At 51.7% G+C, this 22,441-nt stretch overlaps 2 protein-coding genes and 1 long non-coding RNA gene across 3 annotated transcripts; 1 reads left to right on the top strand and 2 right to left on the bottom strand.

Annotated features, from left to right (window-relative positions):
* Window positions 1-1,753: 1,753 nt before the first annotated feature.
* Window positions 1,754-5,944, top strand: LOC121818000 (uncharacterized). The gene is made up of 2 exons (XR_006058116.2): window positions 1,754-2,871; window positions 4,145-5,944. It is a non-coding gene; the product is annotated as an uncharacterized LOC121818000 (long non-coding RNA).
* On the bottom strand, window positions 5,092-14,458 carry LOC101113302 (uncharacterized). The gene is made up of 3 exons (XM_004021543.6): window positions 7,790-14,458; window positions 6,357-6,419; window positions 5,092-5,284 (listed from the first exon to the last, which is right to left on the bottom strand). Exons 1-3 carry the CDS (start codon window positions 8,139-8,141, stop codon window positions 5,151-5,153), a joined length of 549 nt encoding a protein of 182 aa, XP_004021592.4. The 5' UTR covers window positions 8,142-14,458; the 3' UTR covers window positions 5,092-5,150.
* Window positions 14,459-15,238: 780 nt separating this feature from the next.
* On the bottom strand, window positions 15,239-17,470 carry ADIRF (adipogenesis regulatory factor). The gene is made up of 3 exons (XM_027962249.2): window positions 17,348-17,470; window positions 15,635-15,697; window positions 15,239-15,431 (listed from the first exon to the last, which is right to left on the bottom strand). The coding sequence occupies exons 1-3, from the start codon at window positions 17,406-17,408 to the stop codon at window positions 15,325-15,327; spliced, it is 231 nt and encodes a 76-aa protein (XP_027818050.1). The 5' UTR covers window positions 17,409-17,470; the 3' UTR covers window positions 15,239-15,324.
* Window positions 17,471-22,441: the final 4,971 nt, after the last annotated feature.

Here is a 22,441-nt window from a genome sequence, read left to right as displayed (position 1 = left end):
TCATGACATCCGGTCCTATCACTTCATGGGAAATAGATAGGGAAACAGTGGAAACAGTGGCTGACTTTATTTTTTTGGGCTCCAAAATCACTGCAGATGGTGATTGCAGCCATGAAATTAAAAGACACTTACTGCTTGTAAGGTAAGTTATGACTAACATAGACAGCATATTGAAAAGCAGAGACGTTAATTTGTCAACAAAGGTCCGTCTAGTCAAGGCTATGATTTTTCCAGTGGTCATGTATGGATGTGAGAGTTGGACTATAAAGAAAGCTGAGTGCCGAAGAATTGATGCTTTTGAACTGTGGTGTTGGAGAAGACTCTTGAGAGTCCCTTGGACTGCAAGGAGATCCAACCAGTCCATTCTAAAGGAGATCAGTCCTGGGTGTTCATTAGAAGGACTGATGTTGAAGCTGAAACTTCAATACTTTGGTCACCTGATGCGAAGAGCTGACTCACTTGAAAAGACCCTGATGCTGGGAAAGATTGAAGGCAGGAGGAGAAGGGGATGACAGAGGATGAGGATGGTTGGATGGCATCACCAACCCAATGGACATGGGTTTGTGTGGACTTCGGGAGTTGGTGATGGACAGGGAGGGAGGCCTGGCGTGCTGCAATTCATGGGGTCGCAAAGAGTCAGACACGACTGAGTGACTGAACTGAACTGAATTCAATAGAGCTGTTTTACTAAGTAATGCTGTCATTTCTACAATCTATAACATATACAAACACACACACACACATACAAGGACCTCACAGTTCCCACTCCAAAATTTCAGCCCTGAATCAGGTACAGCAACGTAAAAACCTATCAGTTACAAAAGAGGTTAGGTTTTGGCAAATGGGGCAAATCAAGATCACTGGTCTAGATGACTAAACACTTTTTATAAATATTTATTTTACTTCTATTTGTAACTTTTGGTGATTTTAGGAATGAAGTGGAACCTTTTCTTCCTGAGAATGTCCCACTTTTAGACAAGAGGAGACAGGGTTTTTGGTTTTTTTTTTTTTTTCCTATTCCTTTCCTCCATTTGACATCATTAAAAGTTTCAAATATCACAAAACTGATTTGGCTATACCAAACAAAATGAAATGACAAACCCAAAGGACAAACAGAAAATCCTAAACAAACCCTCAAGTTTGGTCTTGGGGGTGTTACATACGCCAACAACATGCTGCTGCTGCTGCTGCTGAGTCGCGTCAGTCGTGTCCGACTCTGTGCGACCCCATAGACGGCAGCCCACCAGGCTCCCCCGTCCCCGGGATTCTCCAGGCAAGAACACTGGAGTGGGTTGCCGTTTCCTTCTCCAATGCATGAAAGTGAAAAGTGAAAAGAAGTCACTCAGTCGTGTCTGACTCTTAGCAACCCCATGGACTACAGCACACCAGGCTCCTCCATCCACGAGATTTTCCAAGCAAGAGTACAGGAGTGGGGTGCCATTGCCTTCTCTGACGCCAACAACACAGGAGACCATAAATGAAGTACTTAACACAGCAAGGACAGCAGGACGTAGTGTACAGGGTCCCACGATAACCCTGCCTAAATCCCTTGTGGTGATCCTAACAGGTACTGTGCTCACACACTGTTATCAGTACAATAAAACAGCATCTTCTCCTCACCCAGGGTTCATAGCTGTAATCAGATGACTTATCCAAAATAAGCTTCAGAGAACTTTCTTTAGGGTTAATTCAAACAGTCTCCATTTTTTTTTCTTTCAATCTTGCAATTACATACTTTTGTATTCATTTTTAAAATCAATTTATTTATTTTAATTGGAGGCTAATTACTTTACAATATTGTGGTGGTTTTTGCCATACTTCAACATGTGTCAGCCACTGGTGTACACGTGTTCCTCTGTCCTGAAGCCCCCCACCTCCCTCCCTACCCCATCTCCCTGGGTTGTCCCAGATCACCAGCTTTGCGTGCCCTGATTCATGCATCGAACTTGCACACTGAAACATCCATATTACCATATGTAAAATATTCCCCATTTTTAAAGACAGAAACTCAAGACAAACAAAACACAAACCTCACGCACAATGCTAGCATCAGAGCAGCAAAGGAACTGGTCATGTGTCTCGTAAAAGCCCAACAACTCTACGCTTTCCAACAGGGCACTCCACTCAAATATAAAACAAGTTGGCTTATTCCCAAGGAAAAGCCCCAAATGAAGAGAAAAGTTTCTGGCTGAACACACCAGAGCAACCTACCCTACTGTGTGGATGGAGCTTGTCAACTCCTAAATGTCAATTTGCTGCTCCAGTTGCCAAGTTCTGGGGAAGCCGGTGCTGCTTCAGGGAATTTTGAAGGCAAGATTCTCGGGTTAAGTGGCCCGGCAGTTGCTAGGGCCTTCCCCGAAAACTCCCCAACAAGGGCTGGCTAGCCATGAGTAGCAAATCTTGAACTCTAACAAATTTTGGTGCAGCTCATGCTGCTTCCCACACTATAGGCCGATAAGTGGAGAAATGAGTTGTTAGGGCAAGGATTAACAACTTCATTCAGAAAGCCAGCACACAAGAAGATGGTGGCCTCACATGCCACAGAACCATCCTGCCTGAGGTTGGGTTCTTTCACACAAAAAGGGGAGGGGGTAAAGTCAAACACTTCCTGGTTCCCATCAGCCTCCAGGAGAGATGTGTTCATTTCTCCCTCCCTGTCGTCATTCACAGGTGTGCCTGCTGCTGCTGCTGCTGCTGCTAAGTCACTTCAGTCATGTCCGACTCTGCGACCCCAGAGACGGCAGCCCACCAGACTCCCCCGTCCCTGGGATTCTCCAGGCAAGAACACTGGAGTGGGTTGTCATTTTCTTCTCCAGTGCATGAAAGTGAAAAGGGAAAGTGAAGCCGCTCAGTCGTGTCCGACTCTAGCAGGTATGCCTGGTCAGCATGTTTCCTGAGAGCTAAATAAAGGTATTTTAGCTTCATGCTCGTTACCTGGGAGGCAGGTTTTCCAGAGATGGGCCCTTACCTATAATTTAAGCTTACAGGAGATATCCTTTTAGTGATCAACTCGCAATAGAATACAAAGGTACTTTCGTATTACACTGGTTTTCAAATATGAAACCAGCAAACTTTAAGAAGCACTTAACTAGGAAGCAGTCTTCAATAAGCTAGAATGTGGCCTCCATAACCACATTTCAAAATATATCTGTATTGGTTTTCTCTTAAATTCAAGCATCATTTACATTTATATAATAGAAAAAGTGAGGATTCCTCATATTTCCAAAGAAACACAGAGTTGCACACGGTTAATATTTTATATACATACAGACATGGTTAACATTTGCTATATACATACGCATATATATTCTACCAGTTTTCTTGTTTGCTTTGAAAAAAAAATGAACTAGTTCTACATACATATTTCACATGTTACTAACTCATTTGTTCCCTAATGATATATGTACATTTTTCTCATTCTTAACAGCCACCAGGGAAGCCCAAGAATACTGCAGTGGGTAGCCTATCCCTTCTCCAGCAGATCTCCCCAAGTCAGGAATTGAACCAGGGTCTCCTGCTTTGCAGGTGGATTCTTTACCAGCTGAGATACCAGGGAAGTCCCTTAACAGCCACAGAGTATTCTGCGCACAGGGACGGAGGAAGGGCATATATGAGACACGTGTATTTTCTCCTTTATCCATGACTGTGAGCCTTGAGGTTACTACCACAGTGGTCCCTAACCTTTTTGGCACCAGGGACCAGTTCCGTGAAAGACAGTTTTCCCACAGATCGGCGGTGGGGGTTGGGGGGGGGGGGGATGGCTTTGTGATGATTCAAGCACATTACATTTATTGTGTTGGAATAAATGTCTTGGAAGCCCAAGAATACTGCAGTGGGTAGCTTGTCCCTTCTCCAGCAAATCTCCCCAACCCAGGAATCAAACCAGGGTCTCCTGCTTTGCAGGTGGATTCTTTACCAGCTGAGATACGAGGGAAGTCCCTTAACAGCCACAGAGTATTCCATTTCATAGAAATGCAGTAATTGTTATCCAGTCCTTAGATGGCCATCTAAGCAAAAGTCCCATTTTTCATGCTAAGGCATTATAAATATGCTAGAAGTAATAAATGTCAGTTCTGTAGTGTGTGTCAAACCTAATAAGCACAATTAAGCTTGCCAACCAAGTGATTTCTGATTACCATTTTAGGGTGTTTCTGATCTCGTGTTATCACAAATATGTCAGGATGTATCCTCACCCTGTGGGCCTCTGTCTGTGTACCTGAAGAATAAAATAAACGCTGCTAAGAGGAACTGCCGTCCAAAGAGCCTGTTCTGATTGACACTAAAACTCACAAGTCACATCCTTTTGAGCTTGGGTTTGGATTGGGAGAATTCAGAAGTCATCAGAAACCAAACCAAGATACAAGGCCCAGACCCAGCTGGACAGTAGCAAACGTTTCAAGCCAGGACACTGGATTTTCCTGGGCCATTCAGAAACTTGTGAAGCCAATTCTGAAAGACCATCAGAAATATGGTGAGCAACTAACTCGTTCCACAAAACACCTTTTATGGTACTGATTCATTCATGGCAGGAAGGAGGGAAGGCCAGGCTTTCTTGCCTACTACAGCCAATTTAAGCCTAATGCACGTCTCTGAGCAGAGGCTTGACAGAGTCTCCAACGGGGGGGCGGATTCAGTTTCTCCATGACAATCACGATTCTGTGACTGTCCAGAAGAAACAGTTCTCTAAAGCCTCTTTGAGAACCTGAAGCAGTCTGCCTGATCCTGCCCAGCTCAGTTGGCCTGTTATCTTCCCTGACTCCTGCAAGAACATTCAAAGAAAACCCAAATAGCATGTAAGCTGAACTGTGGTCCTTTCTTGGGGTGTCCTGGAAGCACTGAGGTGTTTGAAAGCTTTGCATAGTTTCTGGGGAAATATTCTTTTAGGAGAGGTAGCACAGACACCAACAGTCCTCAAGAGCTCCTTGCTGACACGAGAGATCATAAACCTAGAGCAGCACATCTGATTAATCTCAGGGAACTGTGTGGCCCCCAGTGCGAGCCAAGGTGCTGGCCCCTTGTCACTGCAGAGGGCACACTCGGGACACAGGCAACGTTTCCATCCAAACAGGAACAAAGCCAGGGCTCAGCGTACACAGTTAATCACAGCCTTTTATTGTGATTCAGGAAGAGCCTGCTGGTGGCAGGCAAGCTCACTGTCCCAGTTTGCCCAGGCCTTCTGCTGCATGTGTGACAGCATTCGTGACTGTGTTGGTCACCGTCTCAGTGACTTCCTTTACCGCTTTCTCCCCCGACTCGTGGGCCTTCTTTAAAGCATCAGCAATGGCTGTTGGGAAGGAAGACGAAGAATGCCCAGGTGAGCAAAGAAAACAATTCAAGTCGCTCGCTGGGCTGGTGTCGCCTGGAGTGTGCTGTGGGATGCGGCAGCCTCACTGGGCTGCGCCCTGCAGGCGATGTGGGACAGAGCAGGGCGCAGCTCCTGGATGAAGGCATTCGCACTTTGTTTTATTTCTCCAAACAGCCTCTGCATTTCTCCAACTATTAGTGACATAGGGCATCTGCTTTTGGGTGTACTGCCTACTCAGGCTTCATTTTTCTGTGAACTGTTTATATCTTTTGGTCATTTTTATATTGGGTTATCATTTCTACTACAAATATTTTTGTTCAGTTTGTGGTTTTTCTTTTCTTTGGCTTATGGTATTTTTTTTTTTTTCACTATGGAAATTTTTTAAGTTTTATACCATCCAATTTAGTAGAAGGAAATGGCAACCCACTCCAGTATTCTTGCCTGGAGAATCCCATGAACAGAGGAGCCTGGTGGGCTATGGGCCATGGGGTCACAGAAAGTTGGACACGGTTGAAGTGACCTAGCACACACTGTCCAATTTACCTAATATTTCCTTTGTGGCCTTTGGATCTTCTGTCGTCATTAAAAAGATCCTCCATTCTCTGAGATTATGCCAAAATCTATGTTCTTTTCTATGAATTCAATGATTTCGTGTATTTATATTTAAGTCCTAATCTATCTGCAAACTACTTTGTTGTAAGGAGCGAGACATACACAAGCTTTGTACACTGTGATACAGAAACATGTAAACAAGCATATAAACATTTAAACAAATACGTATTTATACAAATATATACTTTATGTCTCCAATGTTTTGTCCCAGCACACTGCCGCCTGATCTTTCGTGACACCATCCTATTAACATCCCACAGAGAGGACTACCTAGATGGTTCCTGCTGCAGCAAGTACAGTGTGACATCTCAGCTGAGCGCAGGGAATGCACCCCAGCCGGAAGGAAGCAACCTCGGGGGCAGGGCTTGGCCTGGCTAGGCAAGGAGCAGGTTGCCGCCAACACCCAGCTTCCCTCCTTCCCACCCGAACTTGGCCTTACCTTTCTCTCCAGCCTCCTTGGCATGGTCTATCACCTCCTTCACCACTCCCTCCACAACATGAACTGAAAAGATGAGACAAGCCCAGAGTGAGAGCACAGTGTAAGCTGCCCGTCCTCACGGCAGGGCCCAGACAGCCCTGGGTATCCCCAAAGGGCCGCCAGGATGCTACTCCCGCCGGGACAGGACAAGCTGCTCACCAAGAGCCCCCAGCTGGCTTCCTTTAGAGGCTGGAGTGGGACCCGGCTGCTAGCAGCCAAGCTGGCAGGGCACAGGGCTCTCCGAGTCCCTTGCCCAGCAAGGCCTGGAATGCTGACGAGCAGGCCTTCCTGTAGGCTGGGGACCTGGAGCCAAGGCTGGGCCTATTTCCCAGGTCACCACGCCTCTCAGGTGAGCTGCTCCTCTGCCTATGGCTGAATGGAGGCCGCAGCAGGAGGCTGAATGTCAAAGCTTCACCCCCACCACCACCACTCCCCTCCCACAGCAACACCAAGTCCCCCAAAGCAGTTCCTCCAATGAGACAAAACTCTCTGCCCTCCTAGGGTGGTAACGTGCTAGAGCTGAAAGATGTTGGGCCAGAAGGACTATTTCAGATTCTAACTCCTAGAATTAACTCCACTGCTTGGGTTCCCTTGTCCTGGGAATAACACAGCGCTCAGAGAGCTGGTCAAGATGAAAGTAGGCGGTCAACAGCAGTTGCAAAGCTAAAATGAAACACAGACATGTTTGCAGCCATTTAGAAAGAGAACAGCAAACTCCGGCACAAGCTGTTTTTCACAAAATGTCAAACGGGTAGGGCTTGGATCAGCTTCTCTGTATCCAAGGGCTGATGTACAAAAAAGAGTTTCTGGGGACTTTGAAGAAACTAAAAATGTCCTTTGTGTAAACTCTAGGGGCTGACTTTGAACACAATCAAACTTGGTGATTCTTCAGCAAGAAATCTTTGATGCTTTAAAGTTATGGTAAAAAATTAAAATCCACCTTCCTTTTCCTGTAGCATCTATAGGATACTTAGAATAAGCTCTTTTAACATGAAAGCCTCCCACCCACTGCCGGTTTCCAGAGGCAAGGAGCCAAGTCACCAGCTGCTCACCCAGCACCCTGGCTCCCCTCCTGCTACGAGGGGCCTCCTCTGAGCTGCCGCCTCCGTCCCACAGCCACAGACCCCAAGAATGTGTCAAGCCTAGGGGGTGGGGGGCAAAACAGGTCTAACCAGGCGGGTTGCTGGGGCAGTGGACCTCTCGCGGCTCCTATTGGTTTAGCTTCTACAGTCCCCTACCTCCATGCCTGTGGAGCTGATCATCCTTGGTTCTCCATGGGACCAAAGCCTGCCCAAATCCTGCTGGGATGAGCTTTTCACTGGCCCAGTCAAGTCTGTCCTGAGTCCCCCAGTGGGAGGAACATCGCAAGGGGAAAGGAGCCCCAGGGTCCTTACCAGCTTCCTCTGTGGCCTTCTCCGTGCGGTGGGCCAGGCCCTCGGCAGCTAGCTTCCCCAGGCCTCCCAGCATTGTGTGGCAACAGGTGGTAATCAAGCAGGATGCTGGGGCCTGGACCAGTCTGCTTTTATAGATGCCTCTGATACCTGGCCGGGCTCTGGGACATGAGCACTCATGCTGGTGGTGAGTCAGCACAGGCTCAGGAGGAAGAAGCTGGGTGGGGCCACCCCAATGCTGTGCCTGGCGAAGTGCTCCTCTGGCAACATGAAACCCCCACTCCCCATAACCTGAGACCCCATGAGGAGCAGGGACCGGGAGCATGAGGCTGGACAGAGCTCGGTTCCTGGACATACCCCTCTCCCAAGGCAAAAGGCCTTAGTGTCCTGTAGGGTGAGAGGCATTTGGGGACCTCAGCCCTGCCAGTCCCCTGGACTCATGGCAGTCTGGGCACAGTTGTGTATCCAGACAAGGCCAAGAACTTCCAGCCTGCTGCCTACTATCCCTAGGGTGGCCTAGTCAGGGGTGTAGCATTTTCTAAGGCTGGGTACCTGCGCAGCCCCAGGCCAGGAATACAAGTGGAGTGGAGGCCACTGCCCTCCCTATTCCCAACAACTCAGCTCAGCAGAATGGCCTTTCAGCCTCCCCTGGACAGTCTTGGGGAGTAGAGAAATGAGGGCCGTGCCTGGCCCAAGGCAGAGAAGGTTGCAGCGTTGACCAGAAGTCTAGTAGTCCCTGACTTGCAGTTACCTGGTTCTCACTCACAGGAGCACCCAGGTGGCCCAGCACTTAGGCAGCCTGCAGGTAAGGGAACCCAGTCCTCCTCACACTTTGGGGCCTGGCCTCTTAGGGAAGCCCTGTGAAGTCAGAAGTGCCCACCCAAGAGGTCCTATGGGAGTAAATGGAGGACCCTGCCACCAACTGGGGATGTGCTTCTGGCTGTAGCAAGAGTTCCCGGAAAGAAGCTCTACCAGTCCCTGAAACATTACATGCTTAGGGAGCCAGACTGCCTTCCGAGTTACTCAGGATGGAGAGAGATGCCTCAAGCCACGTATCACATGTTGCTTCCCTTAGTCACTAGCCCAGATGAGCCTCAGTTTCTTCATCTATAAAATGGGGGCATCCAGGCCTTCCTGGCCTTGTCACTGATAGTCGGTGGGGCCAGGCATGCAAACTCGTGGTAAACTTCCATTCCCACCCTCTTATCAGTGATGTGCTAGAGATGCTAGCTAGGTCCATGCTGCTTGGCAGTGAGCCCTGACCAATCAGTGGGTGGAACAAACAGTGGCAGGGGTATAAAGCTGCCTCGGAGTGAGAGGGCTTGGAGATGGAACTCCCACTGGCTAGGGGTCATGGAGGGAAGGCCCTTTCAAGGACTTGCTCATAAAGCCCAGGCCTGGGGCAGGAGTTTGAGGCTGCTCCCCCCAGACAGGCTCCCTTACCCCTCAGGGGAGTCCAGGAGGGAGTGGCAGGGTCTAATTAGTGTTTACCTGACACAGGCTTAAGGAGTCGAGGCCCTCCCACATTCCTGAGTGGTGCTGGGAGGCCCTGGGCAGTGGCCAACCGCCCTAGGGTGGGCAGTGGATAGTAGAGCCAGCAGGAACTCTGGGTCACAAGGCCATAGCCCCACACGTGCCATAAGCAGGAGCTGATCAGGTCTTAAACAATTTGGAGAGTCCCTTTAAGAAAAAGAATATTACTATCCGTGTGAATACACACACACACACACACACGTATATGTTTGACCCTGTGGACTTAGAAGTGGCCATGAAAGTGAGGGGCCCTGCAGTTTAAGCAGGTCTAGATGACTCTGGCCTCCCTGTTACATCCAAATCCCAGAGAGTTCTGCTCATGGTTTTGGACAACACTGCCAAGGGTGGGGGCACTTCTGGGACATGGCCGTTGGGAACTGGCCTGAGAGACCCATGGGGACGCTCCCTGGGCCCATCAAAGCCCCCTGCCTGTTCCTTCTGAGGTTGCGTGTGTCCTCCACCCCTACATGGGTCCTTTCTGCTGGACCCCTTGACAGGATGGCGGTGTCAGCCACCAGCTCTGGGATGGCTTCAGGACCCCATGACGCCACTGCGCCAGTGCCCACCCTTGGGCACTCGTCACTGTGGCCCTCTCCTTGGGAGCTCACCAGCTCCTTGACAGGCCCATCAGGGCTCGGCCACTCAGCAGGACTCTGGGCCCAGAGCCAGCCAGGAGCCCTCTGGCTGCACTTTTCCTCCTCCCTGCCAGACTGCTCTTACCTTCACTGCATCCCCTGGCCCAGGGGACCCTCTCCTCCTTAATGCACGGCCCTGGTGTGAGCACCCAGACTCCAGTGACAACATATCATGGCCCCAAATCTCCTGACAAGGCTGGGTTCAGGTACAGATCCCAAATGCAACAGGGAGAGGGAAGGCCTGGAGAGGCCAAGCTGCTCAAGACTGGATTTGGGCCCCAGACCTTGGTGTTCTGGCCCACTTCTAGTCCCACCAGCCTTCCCACTGTAGCTCTGACCAGCTCCCTGGCCTCTCAGCTCAGCCCAGCCCATCTGGGCTCCCTGAGGCTGGACTCCTTTCCAGCCCAAAGAACCTAGGACAGTCTCATACCCTCCTAAGAAGGCTTCTGGTCTAAGGGGTTGGGCTTGGGTTACTCCTACCTGGATGAGGTTGGGGTGACTCAGGTAGGAAACACCCCATCTGGGCAGAAGCCTGTCATGATGGGTCCCCACAGAGCAGGCCTTGAACACAGGCAGCCGAGTCAGCTTGTCCTGAGTCAGAAGGTCAAGTCCTACACTTGGGGCTTCGAGAACTGAGCTTTAACAAGAGTCAACTAATTATTCAAATGGAATCTGCTCAACAACCCAGTCTGGCAAAGGACCAGATGACTCCATCATCAAGTCAAGGAGAGCCAATTTTTCAAAAGCAATTTGCCAACTGAGCAATGAACAATTCTGGGGGAATCAAAAGTTTAACTATGCTTAAATACTTAGGGCTGTCTCACATCTGAAGCATGATAATTTTTTTTTAATCCTGTGACTGCAAATGTCATGAACAGCAAGAGTTTTATAACTGTTATCCTGCCTATGCTTTCTCCTACTTCTGCTTCATGGATCTGAGCTCCGTACATACAGAGCCCATACATCTTATACATACAGACCCATTCCAGTCACAGGGGAGCCAAGAAGAGATTCCAGGAGACTTGGTTTGTCAGTCACCAAAAGAAGACTTCCCTAGCAACCCAGCTCTCATACACCCATGGGCAGAGGGCACATCAGAGGGGTAGCTGAGGAAATGGAGAGTTCACAAAGGTGTGGGCAGACTTAAGGGAATCAATGAAAGATGACAAGGCTGCCCGGGACTTGGAGCAATGGGGGACCCTTGGCCTGGAGGGGCTGTAGACCCTGATGCGAGCTCCAGCTATAGGAGAGGGTCAGCAGACAGGAGCTGCCACGGCCAGCAGAGGAACAAGGCCACTGCCCAACCATGCCCGGCAAGAAGAGGGCAGGAGGCATAAACTCATCTCTTCTCCATCTCCTACTGATATCCCCTGCAGCCAAACCCAACAAGTCCGGAAGGTAAGGGAGCCTGGGAAATGCGGTTCAAGAGGCAAGTTCCCAGGGCGAGGGCAGGGAGTAAACACCACTGAATATGTGCATTCTCTATAAACAGAGAACACCAGCTTAGCCTGCCAGACTTCCAGGTCTGGAAGCAACATGACAGCAGCTTAAACCCTAAGGAGTCCCATTTCCCCTTCCTGAAACTCCACGGGGCAACAAGGAACAATACAGCAACAAAGACCCAGCACAGCCATAAATAAATAAAAAGAAGAAATTCCAGTGAAATAGAAATCAGACTTATTCAGTCTGTGGCAGAAGGCACTGCAGCCATTTCTAGAAGACACTCAAGGAAGAAAGTGTGAGCTGAACATTTCAAACCCAGTTGAGGATAAAGTATAAAGGCTGCAGACTAACATTTCCACACACTTAAGAGCACAGAATTTGGTTCACATGAGCTCTTCTTTCTTAATTTTTAACTTTTTAACCTTTTTAAAAATAGAAAATGCCACACACAAAAAACAGAACACCATGAACCCTCATGGACACACTGCTGTAACCCAAGGGGCCTAGCTCTAATAATTCTCAGTTCACATCCCAGACGTCTTCTCAGTTCATCTGAAAATATTTCATTCTTGAGGAAACTTCTAGAGGACTACCTCCAACCAACCAAGAGACAATAGAAAATACTTCAGCAGACAATGGCAGGCTGCTTCTAGTATCTTCAGTTACAGATCTAAGGCAAAACAAAGGTGTGGAGGAATGGAATGTAAATGCTATGCATTTTCACAAAGGAGAAATGAGACAACCAACAACCACCAAAAACAAACGAGAAAGGGAGAGAAGGTGGAAAGCAGAAAACTCTGCCCTTCTCATCTGTAATTTGATGGGAATCGGAGCTGAAGTCCAAAACGTGATGTTGGTGACTTTGCCTTTGGCTACTTGGAGAACTGGGATTTGGAGAACCAGGAACCACCTGAGGAGCTGCTAATGGGAGAATCATCTCTGGAGACCTGACCAAGACCCAGCAGGTGCAGAGGCCACAGCCTTCTTCTCCTCAGCCTGTCTGGGTTTCACTAACTTCATGAACCTCATGGAGACAGGCCTGGGCTCCTGCAGGCTCCCAGGGCTCCGTAGCACCACGTCCACCTTGACCCAGGCATATAGCCAAAGACAAGTCCAACCTGGCCGCACCCCCAGGGCTCGGTGTTGGGGGAATCGAGGAATGCAGAGGCATCCCATGCTCGGGGCAGAGAGACGCGCAGGGGCTGCCCGGTAGAGTCGGCACTAGAGGGGACCTAGCATGGCGATTCTGTTACCTGGGAGGAGAACCAGCGGACCATCATCCCTGCTTTCATTCGGCGGATGCTGCCAGAGCCCCACTCTAGGCACTGGGCACGCACTCATCAGCACAGGGGACTTGGCTGCAGCCTGTGGACAGCCATCAGAGCTAAGCACACAGGAGAGCCCCTCATTAGTCCATAAGTGGGGAAAGAAGCACACCGGCAGTGGCTGGACCCATTCTGTGTTTGTTGGGGGCCGATCTGGGAAGCCGAGATCTGAAGGACGAAAGAGCAGAAGCCACCTAGACAAGGGTGATTTATGGGGAAGGATGGACAGCATTCCAGGTAGAAAAAAAAAAAAAAACAGCACACACACAGACGGAGCTGAGCTGACGCACGACGGGAATGAACTGAGGTCAACAGGGCTGAAACTGAGAGGGCGGCATGTTGAGCAAGGAGGCTGAGGCGGCGAGGGAGGCTGCAAAGGAAGGACCCTACTATCACTGAGCCAACATCAGGATTTTAGCTTTTCTTTGTAATAGAAACATACTTCACAGCAGCTTAAACGATGAGAAAACAGATCCTTTTGCCTACTGTGCAGGTGCAGGACTGGTTAAGTTAGGGACTCAATAAAATAACTTGGGATATCGGTTCTTCTCATACTTCTGCTCTGCCCTAATCAGCAAGTTGGCTTTCCTCTGGCTCCTTCCTCCTGAGGTTAGAAGTGGCTGCCAGAGTCCTAAGCATCATTTCCGGTCACAAAAGTGTCCAGTGGAAGAGGAAGAAATGCTTCCTCTTTTCTTGGAGGATGAGAAACCCTTTCCTAGAAGTCTCCTGGTTCTCAGACCCGACTCCTCCTCTCCTTGGTCTGAGATGGCTCACACACTCATTCCTAAGGCCAACACACTCAGAAGGAAAATAGGATTAAGAAAGATTGTTGGGCCAACTGGGATTTCTCCTGAGTCAGGCGGGGAAGGTTGCCGACCAAAAAGGACCTGAAGGCTCTGACAGTTCAGCCCCACCCGCCTCTGGGTGTGGCCCCATGTGATCTCTCCCAACACTGGCATCCTCTTCTGGGGGCAGGGGCTCCTGGAGATGCTGGAAGCACCTCCACATTACTCCAGGTATCTCTTCCAGGACCTTCCCTTTAGGTCTTGGCCCATTTTGTAGACCAGGTGAGGCCTTCTTTGGGGAAGTCAGAAACAGGAACAAACCGTGAAACTGAGCTTGGCCCTGCGGTGAGGGTGACAGATACCAAGGATTAGGAAGGAAACCTATTGCTTCCTTGGGAGGGATCTCGGATTGGAGAAAGGAAAGGTCCCCTGGGCAGATGGTTACACACAAAAAGACTTGGGCTGGGGGTGTGACGGGGAGGGGTGCGGGGGGTGGACGCGACGCTGCACCCTGCTGGCAGGTCGCCGAAAGCCTCTAGGACGACGCTTTTTTCTATCAGTCTCCCCTGAACTGGAAGTGCCTTGTAGCCAGAGTTTAAACGGCATGACTATGTACGTACTCGTCCAGAAGAGAACAAGATCATGCGGACGGGGGGGGGGAACAGTGTGTACAAAGGCGGGGAGGTGGGGAAAGGGAATGGGGCGTTACCAGCCAAGGTGCGGCAAGGGCTCTGATGAAGAGGGCCGCCAGCGCCCGGCGCCAGGGCTGGGCTTATCCTGTGGCAACGATGAGTCACCCACCAGCAGGGCTTACCCAGAGCTGGTATCGCGTGCACGAACACGTGGACACGTGCAGGGGAGGTTGGAGGGAATAAAGTTTGCCGAACTCTAGACAGTCTTGGGGACCTGCCAGACAAAAACGCCGGTCTCCACCCTAGGCCAGAAGATACTGGCGCATCCGGAACGGAAGGGGTGTCAACGGGAGTGGTCTAGCGCGCGCACGCAGTCTGCCGGGTGCCTGCGCTTCAGGCCTGCGTGCAACGCGCTCACGTGCACAGTCCTGTGCGCCGCAGGGCCCTCCCGGGGGGCGTGTCGTGGGCGGAGCTCTTGGCGGCCGCGCCAACCAAATCAATCGGGCGGGGCCCAGGTCTTCGGGGCGTGTCCTCGCCCTCCTGGTCCCGCCCGGTGACTCACCGCTGGGTGCGGCCGTCGCACAAACACCGGACGGGCTGGTTAGAGTGGCTAGGGCCAGAACCACTCCCCTGCGTCCCCTGTCTTCCCCGAGAGTTCCTGCCGCCTGAAGTCCTCGCCGGCGCCCAGCTCTGGATTGCTTCGATGCTCCCAGCCTCCTGGCTCAGCTCGCTGGGAGAATTCCAGAGGCCGTGGCCGTTGGAACCTTTAGTCCCCCGCCCAGAGCTGAGCTCCCCGAGGATCTGGGGATCGAGTATGCCCTTTCTAGGAAGGGCCGGGTTCCTGGAACTGGGGGAGCGGTTTTGGAATCGGGGGCGGGGAGAGGCATGTACCTAAATGGGGTTCGAACTTAAAATAAGGGAGAGTGGGGATACGCGGTTGAGAAAAGAAAAATGAGTTCCTGGACAATCAGTCTGGGTTTCCTCCGTATTTGGAATGGCAGGACTGTCTCTGGACTAGGGGCTGAGTTTCTGGGCTGAGGCTCTGCTCTAAGCGAGGGAGGGCTGGGCGCAGTGTAGGAGTCATGAAGTGGGCCCAGGGTAGGAATATATGTTTTAATGAGGTGGCCCACCAAGAGCCTGCCAAAGCTCCGGGCCTCGAAGGGAGTCACCCATTTCTCCCTTCTGTCATTTCAGGAGGCCAAATTTTTTCCCAAAACCCGAGAAAGCCTCAGAGGCCTGGTTAGCAGTCTTGTCCATGGTTTCCTGGGTAGTCTTGGCAACCTGGTCCATGGCTGGGGAAGGAAGGAAAGAGAAGTTGAGGGCAGGATCCTGGGGAACCATAGCCATGCAGGGTTAGCCTCCCCTGGGGCTCCCTCCCCAGGAAGCAATGAGGATAGAGGGTCTGCAGAGGAGACAGTGTGTCTGGACAAGGGCTGGGTGGAGTATGGAGGTGTGCTGGGGCTATCCACCCTCTTGCCCACCAGCCCCACCAGACCTTTCTGCCCTGCTTCTGTGGCCTGATCCACCACTTGCTGAACTGCTGTTCCGGCCGAAGTCACTGGAACAGAGAGATATGGGGAGATACCACTAACCACAAGGGCTGCACCTTCCAACCCCATCTGTTCTCTAGAGTGGTCTGTCTTACACGCCCAAGGATGGATGCCATTGAGGTAAAGTCCTTTGACCAAGGCCACTCAGTCAGCAAGGGGCCTGAGCCCTTTCCATGACTCCAGGGTATTATCCTTGTTTATTTATAACTCTGGGCTCCTCCCTCTGGCTTGCTTCCCTTGCCATCTTCAGGACTGCTGAGAAAATACCCAGCAGAGGAAGGAAGGCAGGGCAGGGCCAGGCTGGAACTGGCATCTGGGCTGTGGCTGCTGCTGGGCATGGCCGAGGAAGAGCACTGCCCCCTTTAACAACTTCTCCCCTAGAAGCTTGGCCCAAATGCCTGAATTCCCACCACTGGGACTTCTACTTTGCAGGGCATTCTCACTACCTCCTCTCTCTGTGCCTCTCCCCAGAGGGCGCACAAGCAATGACTGCCAGTTGCCTCTGTGGGCAGGCAGCTTAAGGCATTAGCAAATGAAATGCAGGAAAGAGGGGAAACTTACAAGGTCAGGCCATCGCCTCTATACCAGAGTTTATACCTGTGGAGAACAGGATTTCCAGGAGCTCAGATGTGTCCCCCCTGCTGGGTAGGCAGACAGGTGCTCTGGCCTTCAGCGATCTGCTGAACAGTAAAGGGCCTACCTTACCCAGACCAGGGGCCAGGTGCATGGGGGTCAGGCAGGCCCTGGATCTGCTGCTCACAGAGGTCCCTGGGTTCCTTGTCTGACATAGCACAGTCAAGACCACAGGGCAGGAGCCTCTGCACTCAGCCTACAGATGGGAAAATTGAGGGCCAGAAGGAAGGGTGCTGTAAGCCGAGGCTTCCTGCTACCGTTTTGGCCTAGGGGAGCAACTGCTTGCTTTCCTAGGGCACTGATGAAGGATGGGGTGGGTTTAGGTGTTGTCTGCTGACTGGGATATGCATAGGACTGATTGGGAGCTGGAGTCCCAAGGGGGGCTGAGCCGGAACTGGAACAGGTGCTGCTGGTGCACCCAGAGTCTCCTCACATCCCCTACTCCCCAGCCCATCTTCACGCCCCAGGTGTGTGACCTCAGGTCTGAGGAGGAAAGAGCTGGAGATGGAGACTAAGACTAGTGACCTGCCTTGGCCGCGAGAGGGTGGGAAGGTCCTCTGGGTGAGGACTTAAGGGGGAATTAGTACTGGGGGAAGGGAGGAGTGCTCAAAACAAAGCCCAGTGGGAGCCTGGAGCTGCCTTCCTCATCCCATCCTGGTTCTGTGGGCCTCTGGGACCCTGGCAGGCAGAGATCGCCTGGTGGCAGAGTCCGCTTTCCCAGTGGATCTTCACTCTCCCCTAAGGGCCGGGTGGGGCCGCTCCCCGCCTTCGCAGCCTCCTCGGATTGGCTCTGGCAATGCCCAGTGCCTCACCCCGCCCAGGCACCGCTGTTCTCCCCCTTGCCTCAAGGCATCATTCCTGAGCCGGTCGGGGTGGGCGTCCTGCCAGGTCCCTGCAGCTCTGGAGAGAGCCCTTCCTGCCGGAGCCACCCCCACCCCCTTGACTTTCTGGCTGCACAGTCCACTGGCTTGCGCCCCTCAACCCCCGCGTCCATCGGGTGGGCCCGCGGCGCGCTCTGTTCTCACCCGCTTCCTGGGCCGCCCCTTCCACTTGCTGCTTCAGGTCCTGCAAGCCCTTGCTGGCCATGGCTGTGGGGGGTCTGCGAGTGGTTAAGGGTAGCCGCAGCGACGTTGGATCCTGCTCAAAGCGGCGACCCGAGCGCCAGCTCTGGTTTTTAAGGCGCCCCAGGGCCGGCCCCTCCCCGCACGAAGGGGGGTTGGAGGGGGCGCGGGGCGGTTCCCAGCACTCGGGCTCAGGGGAGTGACCGGGCCCTGCTCCAGTACCCGCCAGCCCGAAAGCACATCCTGGCCTCAGGCGGGCCGTGATGGGAAAGCGGGGAGGGGTGCCAACTAGTGTCTGAAGAGGGGCTCAGGGCTGCAGAGGGGCTAAATTGGGGATCAGGACAGTGGCTGGCGGCACAAGGGGGCGCACCAATCTTCCTCCACCGGGTGGGCTCGAGGATTCCCCAACCTGGGAGGGGTGAGGGAGGTGGGGATCAGCACCAGGTGGAGTTGTAATTAATAGCAGCTGCTGTTTATGAAGTATTTACTTTGTGCCTGGCGCTGTGCAAACGCTTCCAGCCTCTAGTGTAACCTTTACAACAAGCTTTTGGAATGGGAGTTGTTAGCGGTTTATAGGAAGAAGATGAGGCACAGAGGGTGATTTAGGTCTCACCAAAATTCACATGGCAGGGACTCGTCTGAGTCGGTGGGCTGTAAACCTTAGGTCCCACGCACTCAGCCTGGACACTGCAGACAGGCAGATGCCATCCACCCAACTGCTGCTGGGACGGGGGTAGGGTAGGGGTGCAGTGGAGAGGCTGGAGTAAGTCCCTCCTTCCGTAGAGGCCAGTCACTGGCGACTCAAGTGACCCTTGAGTGACCCTCAAGTGACTCCTCGCGCGGCCCTGACTGGGGACTACACAGCTCCAAGTAGAGGGGGAATATCAGAAAGGGCCGTCCATGTGTGTCCAGCCGAGGCAAGGAAATCATTGTCGGTCACCAACGCCCAAGACTTGGGTGGAAAGTACCCCAGACCACACTGCCAGTAAGGGAGCAGCCCAGCTGCAGGTTCCTCAAGTCCGTTTTCCTGGGACTGAGAGTGAGGGGCTTAGGGATGGCCAGAGGGCCTCGGAGGAGGGAGGGTCATTAGTGACTTGCGTGTCAGTAGGGCAGCCAGGGATCCCAGGGACAACAAAACGACTCTTGAGGCACAACTTCCTGATGCTCAAGGCTGCAGGTCAAGCCACCACCACCCAGCCTAGTGTTCTTTCACTCGAGTTGCCCATTGGAGCCTGGAGGCCACCCTCTCAGCCTGTGACTGGACCCTCTTTAAGGCTGCTCTCTGATTAACCCTTTCTGGGCCTGTCTCTGCACATCTGTCGATTCCCCCCTGTTTTGGAGCTCTGGGAAGTTCCCACTTACTCAGGGCCACTCAACTGGGGCACATCCTGCCTCTAATAGATAGGGAGGCGTGACTAAGTCACGGAGGGTCAGCCTCTGGTGTGGAGGTATCTGGAGAACACACACACATGAAAAATTGATTAACAGGGTTTCTGGGCCAGAGGAAGGGGCAGGCCCTGAGATCTGCTTAGGGGGAGGGAGATCTGGTGGGGGGAAGGGAAACCAAACACAGACTAACAAAGCAACTGCCCCGCCTGCTCCTGCCCTCCCCGAATGCCCCCCCTCCAGGAGCCTGGTCCCGCCCTGAGTGCTGAGGGCTAAGGTGAGCCCACCTGACTCTTCCTTCAGGATTCTGTAGAGCCCCATTCAGCCCCTGCCCCAGCCCTCCTGAAAAACCGCTGCTACCACTAATCCCTTTAGCCAGGAAGACCTTTTACACTGCTCCAAGTTAGCTCATTGCTGAACTGCTGATGCTGTTTGGCACCGGGCCCGGTGGGCAAAGAATGAGACAGACAGCAGCCTCTATGGGAGGGACTACCAGGCCCAAGCAGGTGATAAGAGGCAGCTGAATGGTTCTAAAGCAGCAGGCACTAAAGTCAGACCCCTTGGGTTCAAATACCCACTAAAACAATTTCCTTCATCTCTCTCAGCCTCAGTGTCTCAAGGTTGAGACTCATCAAGCCTCAATCCTTGATGGTGGGAGGCACAATAACAGAGTCTCCCCCAGGTGTTATGGTGAGGATTAAATGGGCTGATGGACTCAGCTGAGGGTCCATGGTTGGGGAGGGTGGGAACGGCAGGCCCCTTAAGCTTGCTAATTCTTACTCATCCTTCCAGTTTCATCAAAAAAATCACAACCAGGGAAGACTTCCCTATCACAGATTAGATGAAGTATCACAGATTAGATGAAGTATCCCAGTTTGGGCCTCGCAGCATCCTGTATTTCCCTAACAGGACACACATCATACTTCAGTGTTACGGCTTTTCAAAGTCTCTTTCCTCTGCAGGGAAGCAAGCTTTGCCACTCTAAAATGTCTCTCTGAAATGCAGGTTATTTCAAGCTGAAAACAATCAAGGCCCAAAAGACTCAGGAAGAAACTTTGACCTTTCCCCTTAGTTGCCTAAAGAATTACATTAGAGGGTCTATTACAGTAATAGAACTATCACCATGGATAACTAGAGCATTAACTAGGCATGTAGACAGGCAGAAACTGAGAAAAGTCTATTTGCTAATATTCCTCTCTGTGTCCCACTGTCTGTACATGGCCCGGCAAACATTTGTTTACCGAACACTTGCTTTCCATCTTCATGTCAGCTGCCTTCCTCCCCAAACCACTAGCCCCAACACCCTCTTTTGTCTTTAGCGAAAGACGATATTTAAGGTGACTGTTTCAGCCATTCTGATGAGTTACTGAGTCTTCCTGGGTCTCTCATGTATACATGCTGTTGAACTTTGGTTTTCTCCTGTCAGTTTAATTCTTTGACCAGCCAGAAGAACCTAGAAAGGTAAAGGAAAATTTATTCCTCCCCAGCACCTCCAAGATTCTGATCAACTGAAGAAACCATATCTAGTTTGCTTAGTTTGGTTCCTTAGAGTCAAACACCTTACCTGATACATAGCAGATGATTGAAATATCTGTTGTAGCAATGTCGGAGGAGGTCATCAAGAGGATGAAACTACTACTGGTTGCCTCAAGGGCTGGACCTGAGCAATCAGAGGTTCCTCACCCTCTCTCCTGTCCTTGAAAGGTATGTCCTGACTACAAATCCCATATTAGTGGCCATTTTTAGGACACTTTAGCCTTGAGAGAGTAAGATGTTGTTGAAAACCTCTTGAATTGAATATATGACCGCATTCGTGTGTGCTAAGTTGCTTCAGTCATGTCTGACTCTTTGCTACCCTATGGACTGTAGCCCGCCAGGCCCCTCTGTCCATGGGATTTCCCAGGCAAGGATGCTGCAGTGGGTTGCCCTTTCCTTCTCCAGGGGATCTTCCTGACCCAGGGATTGAACCTGTCTGTTGCATTGCAGGCAGGTTCTTTACCGATTTAGCCATCAGGGAAGCCCAAATATATGACTGACTCCAGTCAAGCCCTCTATTAACTTTTAAGATTCCGGCAGGTTGCGGCATAGATCTATTCATCTTGTGGCTGCCAAGATAAGTCTCATATGTATGTTCTCTTATTACAATTGCCACCTACCAAAAAAAGAAAAGAGGGACAGGTCACCTGGGGCTTCTTGGAGAAGGAGAGGGATGGGGCGAGAGCAGTTACTCCTCTAGGGAAGTCAGGTACAGCCCCACAGAGCTCACAGCACATAATAGAGGGCTCCAAAATCACTGCAGATGGTGACTGCAGCCATGAAATTAAAAGACGTTTACTCCTTGGAAGAAAAGTTATGACCAACCTAGATAGCATATTCAAAAGCAGAGACATTACTTTGCCAACAAAGGTCCGTCTAATCAAGGCTATGGTTTTTCCAGTGGTCATGTATGGATGTGAAAGTTGGACTGTGAAAAAGCTGAGCGCTGAAGAATTGATGCTTTTAAACTGTGGTGTTGGAGAAGACTCCTGAGAGTCCCTTGGACTGCAAGGAGATCCAACCAGTCCATTCTAAAGGAGATCAGCCCTGAGTGTTCTTTGGAAGGAATGATGCTAAAGCTGAAACTCCAGTACTTTGGCCGCCTCACGCAAAGAGCTAACTCATTGGAAAAGACTCTGGTGCTGGGAGGGATTGGGGGCAGGAGGAGAAGGGGATGACAGAGGATGAGATGGCTGGATGGCATCACTGACTCGATGGACGTGCGTCTGAGTGAACTCCGGGAGTTGGTGATGGACAGGGAGGCCTGGCGTGCTGCGATTCATGGGGTCGCAAAGAGTCGGACACAACTGAGCGACTGAACTGAACTGAAAAGTAAAGCACACTGCGGGTGCTCATGGGATGGGGAAGAAGCTTCCTGGACCAGGCCACTTTGTTGTTTGATCACAGGAACAGATCTTAAATATGTGTCTGGGGGTGGAGGTGGGAGTTGGGACAAGCAGCAGGGACCCTTCCACGTTCCTTCAATAGAGGCGAGGGTATCGGGACCCCAGGAGCCCAGTCTAGTATCCTCCTCCTGCAGTTACCTGAGAGGACCTGTCTCCTCCGCTTTCTCTCAGGCACACCCAGCCCCTCGGGCCTTCTTCCTGGGGCATGCACAGGCCTGCTGATGAGCAGTCTGAACCTGGGAGCAGGAACACCCCTGACTGCCCTGTGCCTCTTCAAGACCCTTCACTCCTCCCATGGTAGGGTTGGCACGGCTGGGAGACCAGCAGCTCACTACTCCTTTCTGCCTCCTCGGCAGTGGATGCCCATGATTGGCAAACTGGGATACAACGAAGCTCAGCTGTTTGACTGGCTTTACAGCCCCTTGGTCAAGGGGCTGCCCTTGGGCTGCCCTTGACCTCTGCTCTCCACCGCAGAGGGAGGATGAGCAGGTGGTCTGGACTCAAGCTTCAGCACCCCCACCCAAGGCTGGAGACCTGGGGGCAAGCCACTTAGGTGCTTTGAGCCCAGACTGGGTGTTAAAGGGGAACAAACCCTGCAGCCACCTCTGAACGAGACTCTGGGGCATGATGCCCACAGCCTTTCATGTAGGACAACAACCACTCGGGTGGGACGTTTTGAAACCTTGGAGATGGTGGCGTCTGCCGTAAGGCCAGTGCAGCCCACGCGGTC

The sequence above is a fragment of the Ovis aries genome, chromosome 25 (genome assembly GCF_016772045.2).
Source record: "Ovis aries strain OAR_USU_Benz2616 breed Rambouillet chromosome 25, ARS-UI_Ramb_v3.0, whole genome shotgun sequence".
Taxonomy (NCBI): Eukaryota; Metazoa; Chordata; class Mammalia; order Artiodactyla; family Bovidae; genus Ovis; species Ovis aries.
This window is presented reverse-complemented; position numbering and strand designations above follow the sequence as displayed.